General features: G+C 54.2%; 1 protein-coding gene across 1 annotated transcript in view; it reads left to right on the forward strand.

Annotated features, from left to right (window-relative positions):
• PRKCE (protein kinase C epsilon) overlaps positions 1-14,501 on the forward strand; it is a 480,453-nt gene that overhangs the window by 447,545 nt on the left and 18,407 nt on the right. Inside the window, exons 13-14 of the mRNA XM_002912411.4 lie at positions 2,130-2,318; positions 6,121-6,267. Coding sequence (XP_002912457.1) covers positions 2,130-2,318; positions 6,121-6,267 — 336 coding nt within the window. The remainder of the gene's footprint in view (positions 1-2,129; positions 2,319-6,120; positions 6,268-14,501) is intronic.

Raw genomic sequence — 14,501 nt, forward strand, 5'->3', positions numbered from 1 at the left:
ACTTTCTGGAGGAGATGGGTGATAACCATGCCCTTGAAACCAGCAGTGCCATGGTGAGCCAGGTGGGACGCTAGATCTTTCATGATCGAAGGAGCCACTGACTTTGGCTTTGGCTCTGGAACAGAACAGCATTACTGGCTTCTCAGGACCACAGAGCCTGTAGACCGGACCTTACAGATAGCATGTGCTGACCACTGGGCTAAGTAAGAGACCAAAGATTCTCACCAGGTTGCCAGCCCCAAATAATTCAAAGTTAGCTGCATTTGCTTACATTTCTTTTCATTCTAAATTCAAAGGATTCCTAAAACACGTGTGTTTTTACTGTTTTCAAAATGATTCCACGTAATCCCAAGCAGCCCGTAGTCTTAAGTCTCTAGAAGGGTGTTTTGAAGAGACCAGGGAAAGTCCTGGTACTCAGTTCGGTCTCCTCTTCCCTGGCCATCCTGGAGTCTGAGAACTGAGCTAGAGCCTCGTTCTAGACAGGTGATCTGAGAAGTTACCTGCCTGGGGTGTCCTGTAAGCTGGAGGGACCGTGCATGCCCTTTTGCCATTTGGGGGAAGTCCTGGATGGGCAGCCCTTTAGGACATGCAACCCAGCCATGCTGGTCCTCTATCGCCTTGACTTTTTGGGATCCTTCATAGAATTACAGAGCTGAGAGCAAGCCAGAGAGGTCATCTCACCTATGTGTTTGTGGGCACAGGGCTAATCTGGCTCTGATAAAAGGAGAAAATAATTACGGGATGGGACCTCACTTCACAAACCCTTCCTTAGCAGTGGGGCCAGCACGGCATTTATTTCCACTCTGAGCCAAATACGTATCATTGACCTGCTGCCTACTCTCCATACGTGGAGACCAAAGCTAACAGAAGAAAACTTGGACTGCACACCAACTACCAATTACCTAGAGTTTTGTATTTTGCAACATGCTTTTAAAATCTTCCACCTTAATTAATCTTGGGAGGTTAAGCTGAGAATCTGAGCTTCGAGTGACGAGAAAGTCAAACGAATGGCTCAAGATCACCCAGAAAATGTAGCCCCAAACTTGGGATGGAAGAGAAACACCCCAGTCAGTCTTCTGTCTCTTCCCTTGTAACACATGGCCAGTGCTCCAGAAAAAATAGGATTGGGGGCAATGACTTGCTTTTCAAAAGGTCCTGCAGCTTCTTTAGGTCACATTCCTCCCCGACATTGAAATTATGGTTCAGTTTGTAAACTTGCGGTCCCCGCACATCATTGTGCAGGAAGCTGATGGCGCAGGGTATCCCACAGCCATGCGTCGTGCATGCACTTAACGTAAATGAATTCGCTCCGTCTTCGGTCAGAGGAAAGGAAGCGAGAGAGACTGAGAGTGTAGGTCAGGGAAGTGACCCGTGACAAAGACAAAGCACACTGGAGGATCGAGGAGATGATTTGATTGGGACCGTTGCAGTAGGGAGAAGGTTCTCCTCCTTGGTGAGGAATGTCGCAGATAAAGGGAAGGGGCCTGGGCCTTACGCAGGCAGGTACACAAGGGATTCATCAGCCAGTTTTGTGGGAGTCGCGAGGCACGTTGGAGGTGGGTCTTTTCCCGGAATATCCAAAAGCATAGGCGTCCTTTGTGGTTAGAACACAAAAGGATGGGGAGATTTACTAAGTGTAGTTTCGTTTCAAAAACATAGGGCTCAGGTGAATTCAGCATTGTCACAATTTAAAGAAGACTGAGATTCTGCTCAGTGTGAGACCGTCCTCGTTTGCTCTCAGTCACTTACAGCTTGCTCGTGTCTCTCTTAGCCTGCGTCTTGCTCTTCTGACCCGGATTTTAGTGTCAAAAATGCACACGTATTTTTATGTGGTCCTAAGTGCAAGTCAGGAGCTTCATCTGCTCCAACAAAGGACGGAGATCTGTTCCCACAGGAGGACAGACTGTCAGTGTTGACTTTGGAGAGTTGAGAGTTAGGCATAGTGCCTCCCAAAGTCAGTTTTCCCTGAATTTGCTGATTTCCGAGCCTCAGTTATACGAGCCAGGGCTCCGCTGTGCAGAGGAGCAAGCCAGAAATGAAGGGGCAGTTCCCACGGCACCTGCGGCCCGGAGAGGAGGCTGTGGGTGGGCATCCTGGGCGGGCCCTGACCTTGCCCGCTTCCCCAACAGATCCTGCAGGAGTTGGAGTATGGCCCCTCGGTGGACTGGTGGGCCCTAGGGGTGCTGATGTACGAGATGATGGCTGGGCAGCCCCCCTTCGAGGCCGACAACGAGGACGACCTGTTCGAGTCCATCCTTCACGACGACGTGCTCTACCCAGTCTGGCTCAGCAAGGAGGCTGTCAGCATCCTGAAAGCCGTGAGTCCTCCCCCTCCCCACGCTGCTGCTCCCCTGAGCTCTCTCCCTCTCCTGCCTCCGTCCCTGTCACTCCTTCCTGGTCCCCCAGGATGCCTCTCTTCTCCCACCTCTGCTGCAGCTGAATGAGAGGCGGGCAGTGCAGGGAGTTGAGGCATGAATTGCTTTCTGTGGGACTGGGACAAGCTCTGCGCATGTCTGTGTGCTCATGCATTCCAGAGGGAGCACAGCCAACCCAGACCGTGCTGGCATCACCTCTGTCATGTACACACCGCCTCCTCCCCTGCCACCCACGCCTGTCTTCTCCTGCTGGAGCCTCTGATGGGCAAGAGGGAGGCGGGCACCGTGCGCCTGTGCCCATGACTGAATCTCTGTGGCTGAAGGGCTGATCAGAGAAGAAGGGCCCGCTCAAGGCCTGCGCAGCTGTGCTGGATTCAGACACGATAGAGAGATGGTCCCCAGCCCTGCGGATAGTCCTGCACGTGTGAGATGCTTAGTACTTGCTCAGAGTGGCTATTTCTGTAATGTAAGCCACTTGGACGAGGGCAAGTAAATGAAGTGCCCTGTCCGCCTTAGAAAGCTGTGGAAGGTGGGATGCCGGGAAAGCAGGCAGAGCAGTTGACCCGCTGGGTTGAGGGGGGATGGAGATGACAGCCTGAGAACCTTGACTTCCAGTCCTGGCTTCTGTCACCCATTAGAGTGCGGCAAAGTTCAGTACCTGGACGTTACATTCACCAGGTTTCCCATATCCGAGTACCCTCTCAACTATGATTTATTTGTTCTTTCAATCATCTACTGATATTTCCCTAATTCCGTGTTTTTTAGCAAGAAATTTTGTATCACTGTCATAAACAGGAAACCCGTATCATTTACCATAGCTAAGTAACATAAATCATTGTAGGAAAATGGCAGAAAACCTCCAATCATTCTGTGGGTGTCTGGGAGCACACGTGCCACATTTTGGAAGGTGCCACATCAGACCCTGCTGTTCTCGCCTGCGGCTCTTGCTTTCTTCCCCTTCCTTCTTTCCCTCACCTCAGCCATTTCCCTTTGTTTTCCTCCCCCCCTCCCTCCCCATCAGTAATGCAATGACCTGTCTGTTGAGTGTTTCCAATGTGAGGGGCATCACGCCTCGTGCTAAGTAAGTATTGGTGAGTATAACAGCCATCGTCCAGCAGGCAAAGGTGGGCAATAAATAAAAAAATACATCCACACATAGTCACAACTGGGATGAGAACAGTGAAGGAAGCAAGTAAAGAATGTGTGTTCACTCATAGTGTATACCAGTGAGCGTCGGCTACGCGCCAGGTGCTATGTCAGGTGCCGGCTCAGGAGAAGCCTGCGGGCAGCACCCGAAGGAGCCAGAACACCAGCCCAGCAGAGCTGCTCACTTGCCCAGGGCCCTGAACGCCAGCCCGACAAACCGGTGGGACCCCTGCCCGCACCCCAGTGAGGCCCTTTCATTTTTGGATGACCCAGAGCAGTGTTTCTCAACAAGGTGTGACTTTACCCTCCCACCCCTAACCCCAGGAGATATTTGGCAATGTCCGCAGATGTTTTCGCCATCACAGCTTGGAAGGGGGCTGCTGCTGGCTTCTCGTGGGTGGAGCCCAGGGACTTGCTAAGCATCCTACAAAGCACAGGACAATTCCCACAACAAAGACGTATCCCGTGCAAAATGTCAGTAGCACAGAGGTTGAGAAACTTCGTCCTACAGAGATTCAGAAGCTAGAGATTATGCCTGTGTCCACTGGTGGGTGAGGGCAAAGTCTCTGAGGCATCTTCCCCGCGAGAAGAACTTCTGACTCGGGAGCAGCTTCCTGAGATGTTAAAACCTGTGTGTTTATCAGTAGCCCTGACACTTCCTCCCCCAGAAGCGGAAGGGCAGGAAGAGCTAAGGAAGTGAGGAAGAGCTAAGGAAGTGAGGAAGAGTCTTCACTCCCTTGGCCTTGGAACACTTTACTTCCTCACATTGTCCCTTGATTCTCAGGCCAGGCCAGGTTTTCCATGACTCTGGCCACTGAGCTGTGTCTCTGAAGGCTGCTACCTACACGTAAGTGGTGCAGAACTCTAGAGAAGACCATTTACATCATTGAGTTACGCAGTGCACAACCTATGCAACAGTAAGTGCTGGTCCTAGTGCCTTCCTTCCTCAGCACTGTGCTCTGAGGCCCAGCATTCATCCCCCTATTTAGTCATTTAAGTGTACTGAGTGCACAATAGAAGCCAGGCCCTGAACCAGGACTGATTCCTATCTGCTAGAGCTCACCAAGGGGAAGAGATGTGTAGGCAAATAGTAGTTTAAATAAGCAAGAAACGTGAGGTCCCAGATACCTACAGAGGAGGGAATCTTGGGAGGCTTCACAGAGGAGGCAGCATTTTGACTGGTTCTTAGAGGATACACAGGGACTGGACAGGGGCATTCAGCCAGGGGAATAAAGGATACTAAAGGCCAGCCACGGTAGACTGGGTTCAGACTGAGAAGTTTCTGGGTGCCAAAGTCTATGGACTTTATCCTGTGGGCGGTAGGAATTGAGAGTGCTGAAGCAGGGTAGCCTCTGGCGACTTTTAGATCAGGAAGGTGAAGTGTGCGTTGGTACCGTTCTACCTCGAATCTGCCCACCAGCCCTTCACTCTCTTATCTGTGTCGCTCCCAGCCGCGTGTCCATGTGCCTTGGCTTCAGGGGCACCAGGCAGGTGTCAGCAGGAGTCAGCAGGAGACTTTCCCTGCCCGAGAAAACCCCTCTTGCTAATGAAGCCTGAAACCGTATCAGCCTAGATTTCTTCCTTTGGATTATGGAAATAAATTCCTTTACTTAAATGCAGACGCTATGAAATGTAACTGTCTCTAGCGCACGCACATGCGTGCACACATGCACGCACACACGCCTGCCTTTATTTGGGGGGGCTCGCAGAAATATTTCCACCTACCAGCACGGATTGTTTTCAAGGTTATTTGGTACACATATACTCAGATTATTTGCCATCAGAACTGACTCACGTAATAGGAATAAGCTTACCTGGGTGTGTGGGGAAATACGAGGGCTGCGGATAAAAATACAGATTTTTACATCTCAGGAAGCTTCCCCCAAGCCAGAGGCTCTTCTCACAAGATGTCAGCCAACAAATATAAAACACATCAATGTGGTTTTTTACCGCCAAACATTGAGAAGCCATAATCCTTTCCTTTTCTTGTTTTTTTTAATCAATTGATCTACATGGGTATTGTATGCTAGAGATGACAAATTCAAATTTTAAAGAAAAAGTGAGGGGGCCCTGGGGCCAGGAAAAGGAGAAGTGGAGGAGATGCCTTTGATGATTTACCTTAGCTTGAATAGCTGGTCCTCTTTTCTCACCTCAGCAAGGACTGTTGACCTCTCAGTGTAAGTGAGTGTATCAGACCTCCATCTCCCTGATGAGAAGACTTGAGAACCTGAGGAGAACCAGGGAGTTAGTAACAGCCTGAGTCCCTCCTCCCAGCGTGGTGCCTCGTGGGCTGTCTGACCTTGGCCAGGTTAACCTCAGTTACCTCACTTATAAAATAGGGGCAGTAAGAGACCTCAGAGGCTCGCATTTGGACGAAATGAGTTAATAGCGTATGCTACGTTGAGAGTGGCGGCTAGCACATAGTAAATTCTAGACAAGAGTAAAATTGGACCCTGGGGAGCAGAGTCCCCCAGAAGTGCAGGAAACAGGCTTGGGAGAGGGTGCTAAAGACGTTGCCCTGGCTGACTTCCATCTTTCCCTCGCAGCCTGTCCCTGCCAGGCCTTTGTCACTAATGATGTCATGTCCTCCTCCCCGCAGTTCATGACCAAGAACCCGCACAAGCGCCTGGGCTGTGTGGCGGCCCAGAACGGCGAGGACGCCATCAAGCAGCACCCATTCTTCAAGGAGATCGACTGGGTGCTCCTGGAGCAGAAGAAGATCAAGCCGCCCTTCAAACCTCGAATTGTAAGTAGGGCCCGGAGCTCATTCCACACTGTGGGTCGGGCCTGAGCGCGTAGAAAGAATGGTTCTGGGGCACTTTCACAGCCCAAACGACAAGCGCAGGAAGTAGCCGACACTCTCCCTGAAAGTCTTCCAAGGAAGACTTCCTAAGAGTTTGCTGTAAAAAATACGTAACCTAGAGGCATAACCAAGATGGGGATTCATATGGGACACAGAAGAAGACGTTTTAATTTTAATCGAGATCCATCGATGGCTTTGGATCAAATGCTACATTCTGCATATGGTAAAGAGAGAAGGTTTCTTTAGAAACGAACCGGTTTGCTTTATAACTTAGTCAGTTTAAAGAAACACACTACGTCAGAGCCACAGTCACAGTCGTGATGTGGACTTAGTGCAGAGTGCGAAGGTAAGGCCCAGGGCCCGACACCCCCGGGCGGGGGGGGGGCGGCGCGTGCTGCGCCAAGCCTAGGGGCCGAGCCTGTGAGAGGCTGTCTGTGGAGAGCTCCCGCACCTGCTCTCCTGTGCCATCCCTGCCAAGCCCTCGCCAGCCCCAGCACACACCTCCGTGCAGCTTCTCAGGCCCGCGGCGGTGATGCCTGTCCCAGGGGCAGCCGTACTGGGTATTGGAGCTCGGCGGCTGGAAAGAGGGATCAGAGAGCAGAGGCTGTGTCCTGGCGGTGACCTTCTGCTGGAGGGGAGAGGGTCGGCAGTGCCGTCCTTACAGTGTGTGTGCATGCCTGTGCAAGGGGCGCATTTTAAGTCTGTTGGCGTGTCGCCTGATGAGGCAGTCATTCAGACTGAAAATTGGGATGGCCAGCTGGCTAGTTCACTGGGAGCACCGGGAATCTGTAACATGAGGAAATGGCAGGGCAGGAGCCCCAGAGCGGTGGGGCTGGGGTCCCGGGTGGGGAAAACCCGAAGTCATCCAGTCAACCCTCAGCCACCCCGCGGCCCCTCCTCCCTCACTTACAAGTACAGGAAAGACCCTTCTGTGCTTTGTGAGTCATCCGGGAGAAATTCCATTCTATTCCAGGAGGTTTTCTGGGGAGCGATTATGGATAGTGCTGGGATTCTCAGAAATGTCCCAAGTAGGAGGCAACTCTGAGCTGAAGGCGTGATGCACGCCTCGGCCAGACTAGAACGTGGAAGGCTGACTGGCCCCGAACGCTCGGTCGGGTCACCTCCTCATGTGCTTCCTCCTTTGGCTTTGATGAGTTTCGCTGGCCGGCACACAGCGTGGCACAGGCTAGATTTAGGTTCACCTTCTGTCTTTGGTAACATCACCTCCGCCCCTGCCCGTCTGTCCCCCCCCCCTTGGCTCTGGGGCCTGCTGTGGCTCTGGGCAAGGCAGCTGCACATGCCAGCTTGCTCAGTGGCTGCCCCCACCCCACCTAGAGGGGCTCTGTGAGTGGTCTGCAAGGACAAGTTTAACTGTGTCCCAAAGAAAGTGAGGGGAAGTAGGAAACCAGAGGTCAAGTCGAGAAGGAGGGGAAAACAGAAGACTCAGATCTGAGGGTACAATGTTAGTGTGGGTTTAGTCTACGGTAATCACCCCAAAGCGAAGTGGGAAGTAGCCCTGAGCGATCCAGGCCTGACCAATGGGACCGACCAGCCAGTGGAGGTCTGCAGAATGACTCACCCAGCTCAAAGCTAGGCTTGCAGAGGGCCGAGCCGTCCTAGAGGGGCAGCCCCTCCTGGGGGTGTGGGGCCAGGGCACAGGGCAAGCCCGGGGGACTGTCAGCAGGGGGTGCGAAGGGAAGAGCAGGCCTGGGGTGCGGCAGAGGCAGGCACAGGAGCCTGTCCTGAGAAGCTGCAGGAAAGCAGGGAATTAGGGAAGATCTTGACAATCAAAGGCCCAGAGAAGTTTTCAAGTGTGGATTCATGGAGAAGAGTCTCCTTTGGGGGAACAGACGGCAGAACAGTGCTCAAATCCAGTAGAGGAGCATGCTCTGAGATTTCAGAGGCCCCACGAAGCTCCCGTTTCCAGAAGCCCTTCCCCAAGGCCTAGCAATACCAGGGATTCCTCGCAGGGCTTCCACCCTCTGTCTGAACTCTGAGCCAATGAAAGGGCGAACCTAAGAGAAGTAACCCTCTGAGCTGTAGCTGGCTTCCCCCAGAGTGAGGGAAGGGCGTGAAGAACAGGTGTAAGGTTTCTGTGGGCCTGTGGGATGAAGAAGGAACCAGACCCGGAGGAAGGGGTAAAGAGAGAAGAGGGACTCAGGAGGCCAGCCCATGACCCAGCCCACTGGAGGTGGGCAGGCCTCAGCCGCTCAGACAGGCAGGGGTGGCTGGCTGGGAGTGCGGGTGCTCCTGTGGGCCAGGGCAGGAGAGGGTCCCCGGGACCCGGCAGAAGCGCATCCCTGCATGAGGGGGTCAAGCTCACCTGGCGGTCAGGTGGGACTCTATCTCCACCAGGAACCACACGAGACCCATGCTTCCCTCCCTTGGGCATCTCATGAGCCCCCAACCTGGGACCGGGGGCAGGACTCTGCTTGCTTGCTTTGTTCAGGGGCTCAAATAGGCTTCCTGGGCCACGAGCGTCCCCTAGGAGTATGGCAAAGAGTAAGGACAGGGGCCATCCGGGAACTCCCAGTGAAGTACACTGGAGTCTGCGTTCCCAAAGACTGATTCCATCCTTGCTTCTCACGTCACCTTCTGTCCACACTCCTTCTCCCCGTCACAGCCCTCCAGAGTTCCCCTGGACACTGTTGGGGGTTGGGGGAAGGGCACTTATCCGGCTGGTTTGAATTCCGTTCGGAAGAGAGAGAACGTCAGAAGGAAGGCTGAGAAAGGAAACTTAACGTCGCGCAAGAGATGTTTCTGGTCACGTTTCGAGCTGAATACTGTTGATCCTCACTGAGTTCCAGCTACAGGTCTTTAAAGATGTGTTCAAGTCATTTAAGTATCTGACCGCATTTCTATTCTAGAGACTTCTCTCTGGAGAAGTATCAAAATGGGAAAGGAAAGAACAGTCTACATCTCATTAGCAGGTTGGAGAGGTGTCCCGAGTGTGTCCCTAAGCTGAAAGCTCTTTTCTGAAGAATGTTGAAGGCACCACCTGAGTCCTCCGTGGGCTTGTATACAGCAGAAATCTTAAATTGAATTAAAGCCCACCACAGTGACAAACATAGCGAAAGCCTCACCGGGCCCATGTGGAACTCACACAAGGTTTTTATAAACCACCACCCACCTCCTACTAACTCAGGATTAACCCTGGGGGTATGAATATCCGCTGGCTCGGCTATCAGCAGTGGGGAAGGCTGGGCTTCGTATGCAGGGCCAGGTACCCACAGGCAGAACAGACCCCACCCACGAGAGGTCCCTGGAGAGATGTGGGGGGCTGAAGTCTGTTTACAGGGCAGGGGTTCCATCACAAGACAGGCTGTCCTCGGGCTGAAGGTGTCCCGTAGCTTCAGGGCACATCCGCTTCCTTTTGAGGAGAGCTGAGAAGGAAAGGTTTTGACAGAGGAAGGAAGGAAAGTGGGTTTGGAGCCTGGCATTGGGAAGACGTGGACAGGATAGTGGGTTGTAATCCTCCAGGGACGGGGTGAGGTTCTTGGATCTTAGGGACGGACTCCTTGAGAAAGGAGAGGCCAAGTGTGTGAGCAACATAACCAGCCTTACAATTCGGTGGTGGCCTCGAGAAGACGGGGGTGTGCTTTAGAAGGCGGTGGAACCAGATGCCCAGGCCCATCCCCCACCCCCTGCAGTCTCCTCATGCCAAAACCCCCAGGGCATTCAGTCGAGGACCTGGGGCCCTGAGGGAACTCTGGGGCTCCTTTGTCTTGGGCTAGCTCCATTTGCTCCCTACCAATGTCCTGTTGACATCACACCAAAATGTCAGCACCCCCAGAAAACAGCTGGAGAGTGTCTACCCCGCTGAATTAGCTGCACATACTGAATCCAAGAACCTTGCGCAGGGTCCTGCCTGTCTGGTAGGAGGGAGTTGGTTTTGTCTGGTGGGAGGCGCTGGAGGTGAGGCTGGGTGAAGTCATGTCCTCCAGCCCAGGGCTTAAGAAGAGCCAAGACATCGTGGTATTGTTTTCTGGAGCTCCTGACTCTTCCCACTCCCGCGGCACGGTGGGAGGGAAAGCCCACGTGCACGCTGCGCAGGCTGGCTCCACAGGGCTGACCATAGGGCAAGTTCCCGGGCCTGGTTTCCGTCCTCTCCGCGGGAAGCCTCGCCCCTCTGAAGATCTCAGCAACGAGATTGTGCAGATTTGTAGTTAGCCTCTGGCCTCTGGCTTCTGGTCCGGTTCCCTGGCATACCTTGGGTGGCTGCTGTCCCCTCCAGGCCTTTACCTTCTTGAGATGTTTGCTAAGCTGAGACTTCTGCTCCCTGGCTCCTGAGCCTCCCCGTCTAACCCCTGCCCTGACTCCCCACTGTCATTAGGCCGACGGGGTTGCCTGCCATCAGGTTTACGTCCCTCTGCACTCACCCTCTCCCCCGGGCATTTTGCAGTGGCCCCTGCTTCAGTGTGGAGATTCCCTGTCGTTCATCCTGCCAGCCTCCTTGTATACTGTCCCTCCCTCCCTTTCCCTTTTATGTTCCTCCTGTCCGCCCTCTCACCACCCACGGATTCAGACTTTGCACAGGCGATGTGCCATCGACCCCAGACCAAACACTCTGTGCCATCGTGTCCTCACATCCATCTCTGGAGGTGGCCTGCTTCAGAGCAGCGGCCCACAGGGCAGGCAGCAGGCTCCCCAGCAGCGGGCAGGCGTGGGGAATAGAGAAGCCAGTGAGGTGGGAGCCCAGGCCTCTGATGCTGGGAAAAATCTCCAAGCGTAGAATCATTCGCCGGTCCCACTGGGGATTTCGTGCCAAGGTGGCGGCATCATCCAGTGGCCAGTAAAGTGGCATGGTCTGCTTTTGCGTTACTGGTGGGCTTGCCTTCTCTGGGGACTGTAGCGGGCAGAAGCGACGTGTTGGGTGCGGTCAGACGGCATCATCTGACTGTGCGGGTCTTGGAGGTATTTTCCCACTCTGGGCTTCTCTCCTGTGTGTTCCTCCTTTGCCCAAAAGCATTAGGCTCTGAGATGATGGCTGCCAGGGCCCCAGCGCTGGCTTGGGGGCAGCCAGCAGAAGGGGGAGAGCTCTGCCTCCCCAGAAACCTAGCTCTCCTCGGTGAAAGCCAAGGGCAATGAGGGAAATGCCGGCAAGTAAACTTCTCTTTGTGTACGTGTTCTCTCTTTTCAAGTTTGCTTCAGTGTGAATGTCCCTCTTTACGGTAAGGCCTCCAGAATGGGGAGTCTGTCCAGGTAGGTGAGCCCTCAGGCCCGGTGACATGGAGGCCCTTCCAACCTCATGATCCGTTTCCATCCAGCCATCCACACTGCATGGCGGGACCCTCAAGGGAGGCCCTTCCTGCATGCTCCTGCATGAGCGGGCTGTGCTGAGAGAAAACTGGGAAGTGGGCTTGAGAACCTCACAACCTCACCAACTTCGCAGCCTGAGGGAGGAGCCTGCCGAACAGGCAACCCCTTCCCCTAAAGCTCGCCCCCCTGTCCAAGGGACCACCTGATAGTGTGCACCATGAAAAGAGAGCCCCGGGCGCCAGTTAAAGTCTGTCCTCCTCCACCCGGCAGAGCAGGAGCGGGGCCCGGCCAGTTCCTACAGACGGCAGTTAGGACATCCCCCTGGACTGTGTCCGTGCCAGAGTGCCAGCCCTTAGCTTCCAGGAGGCTGCAAGGTCCCACAAAGAGCCAGAACACTGGTCCGGGCCCGGAGGGCATGGGAAATGTCCAGGAACCTGTTTCTGTCCGTTGCCTGGGTAGTGACATGGCACAGTGCACCAGTGCCGGCTCAGACCGCGGAGAGGCTTGGGTTAAAATGAAAGTGCTGTTGCAGGATAGCCATGGAAGCCCGGGAATTCACTTCACCCCCAGACCTCTGGCCTCCTTGAGCCCCAGCTCCTTATCCATAACGTGGGGATTAAAAATAGCCACTCATAAAATTATTCACAGGATTTGACAAAGCTGTGGATGTCTAGGAGTTTTCCAGCACCCCCAGCCAGCCTGATCAAGCCCCCTTCTCCCTCCCATCGCAGGAACCAAGAGCTAAGAATTGCAGGAGGTGGTGCGGTGTGTGAAGGCCGGGCTGTGGAATCAGGTGTAGCCAGGCCCCCGTTGGGGCTGCAGGATCTTGGGAGAGCCCTCTCATCTCTCTGAGCCTCAGGCCGCTGACCCAGAGCATGGGGATAGTACTGTCCACTAGGCTGAAGGGCAAGGAGGAGTGCAAAGCAAATTGTGTGACGTGATCAGCACAGTCCTTGGGATGCAGCAAGTGCCGAGACACTGCTGAGCTGACAGTACTGGAGACCCTGGGGGTCTAAGCCAAGCGGGCCGGACCTGGCACCGTGCCCGGAGAGGCCAGGGTTTCACGTGAGGGATGACACCACGTGGTCAGGGAAGCTGCCATCGCAGAGCAGAAGGGCATCTGAGGCCTGGCAGAGAGCTTCTGGGGTTTAATTCTGGCCCTGCCCCTGGTCTGGGATGGGGCGGGGAACAGAGAGCCAGGAGATAGGGCAAGGCAGGGACTCACCCCAGCCATTCTAATGCCCTTTGGGGAACCCCGAGTTTCCCCACAGGGTCTGGCCCCCGTTGACTGTGTGAGCCGGCCAGCACCTTTACTCCCCCTGCCTTCTTTCTCAGCAGGGTTGCTGCCCACACAGCCATGCCACGCAGCCCTAAAGTGGTGGCAGTCTTTCAAGACCCGATGGCCGTGGCCCTGTGAGCACAGCACTTTCCCAAGGATTTCTGAGCTAAACAGCCTTGGCAGGGCATCTTTGACTCTGCACAAAGGATCTCTCAGTCCCAGAATTGTGTTTGCAAGAGCATTCCTGTCCCTTGAGCTGCACATCACTTTGGTGCCCCCACCCATCACCCCAGGGGAGGAATTCGAGCCCTGGGCTGGGCCCCGGGTTGGGCATTTCTATAAGCTCCCAAGTTTTGGTTAATGACTCCACAGCTGTTAGGTTGGGATTTGCCTTCATGGGTTCATCCCACTAGCATATATTGAATTTAATCTCGTCACCATTCCACTAGCTCTGGAGGTAACACACAAACTACCAGGAGCGTGGGACCTACAGGGCTATGTCTGACTAGAGGGGGGAAGGTTCTCCAGAGGAGCTGGATCTTGGCTGAGAAAGCCATTAGGGAAAGACAGCTACCACCAGGGAAGGGGCATGGGGGAAGGGAGGGAAAGGCAGGCTTCAAATCTGCAATTTTCAGCAGGAATTTGGTGAGCATGTATCTTGTGCCATCTGTGAAGCCACAGAGGGGAAGGTTGGTTGACATAGGAGAAAAAGAATGCCCACCATCACCTTAATGTCACCATCTTTAGGGGTTCGGAGAGCAGGAACAGTCTCTAACATGAGGTCCTTGGGGGAAGACAAGCATAGTGTCAGATCCAGGACTTGACTTGGGGAGGGAGTTTTGGGGTTTGCCCCTTGAGGTTAGAGGACAGGGAGGAGAGATGTGTGCAAAAAAGAGGACCCCGCAGACAGCCAGCGGGCAGGGCCCCTGTGGGCCACGGAAGCCACTTCCCACCTGCGGTCTCATAGAAGGCCTTGCCCAGGCAGGGCCACATGGCTGCATGAGCAGTGCCCTCCTGCCCCTCTCTTGCAGAGGAGGGTAACGGGTGGCCTGACAGCGCAGAGTGGAGGGCCAGTGGTCAGAGGCTGGATACTGGGCCTTGAAGTAAAAGGGGAGAGAATCTCAAATCTTCCCCGTGGAGGGGCTCAGGCCTCCGGACAGCATTTACTCCTTGAAGGGTGCAGTCACCAAGGGAAACCGTGCAAACGAACAGTGTTCCACACCCACACCAGTGTCCAAGTCCAGGACCTTGAATCTCCAGGGGCCCCTCTGGCTGTCATGGAGAAAAGAAGCTCTTGGAAACCCAGCTTGGCCTCAGGGGAATTGGTGCCCTGTTTACTCCCCACTGTTTGTGCTGGGGCAGCAGATGGTAATGGAATTGGGTTTGGCCTAAACTTGACACTCAGACATTATTCTAGAATTCTGGAATTTGACAGACACACATTAGGGATGTGGCACATCAGTATGATTCCACATCCACGTCAGTCTTTTCAGAGTGAGGAGGCCTTCACTCCGACCCTCCGTGTGATTCTGGCTTCTTCTTTCTGGGACCTCCTCCACCCCCAAAGGGGGTTTCTTAGAGCTCAGAGCTTGAATGTCAGTGGAATATTTCAGGTGTGCGAGCCCTGCTAGGTGTGGAA

This window comes from Ailuropoda melanoleuca, chromosome 4, assembly GCF_002007445.2.
Source record: "Ailuropoda melanoleuca isolate Jingjing chromosome 4, ASM200744v2, whole genome shotgun sequence".
NCBI lineage: Eukaryota > Metazoa > Chordata > Mammalia > Carnivora > Ursidae > Ailuropoda > Ailuropoda melanoleuca.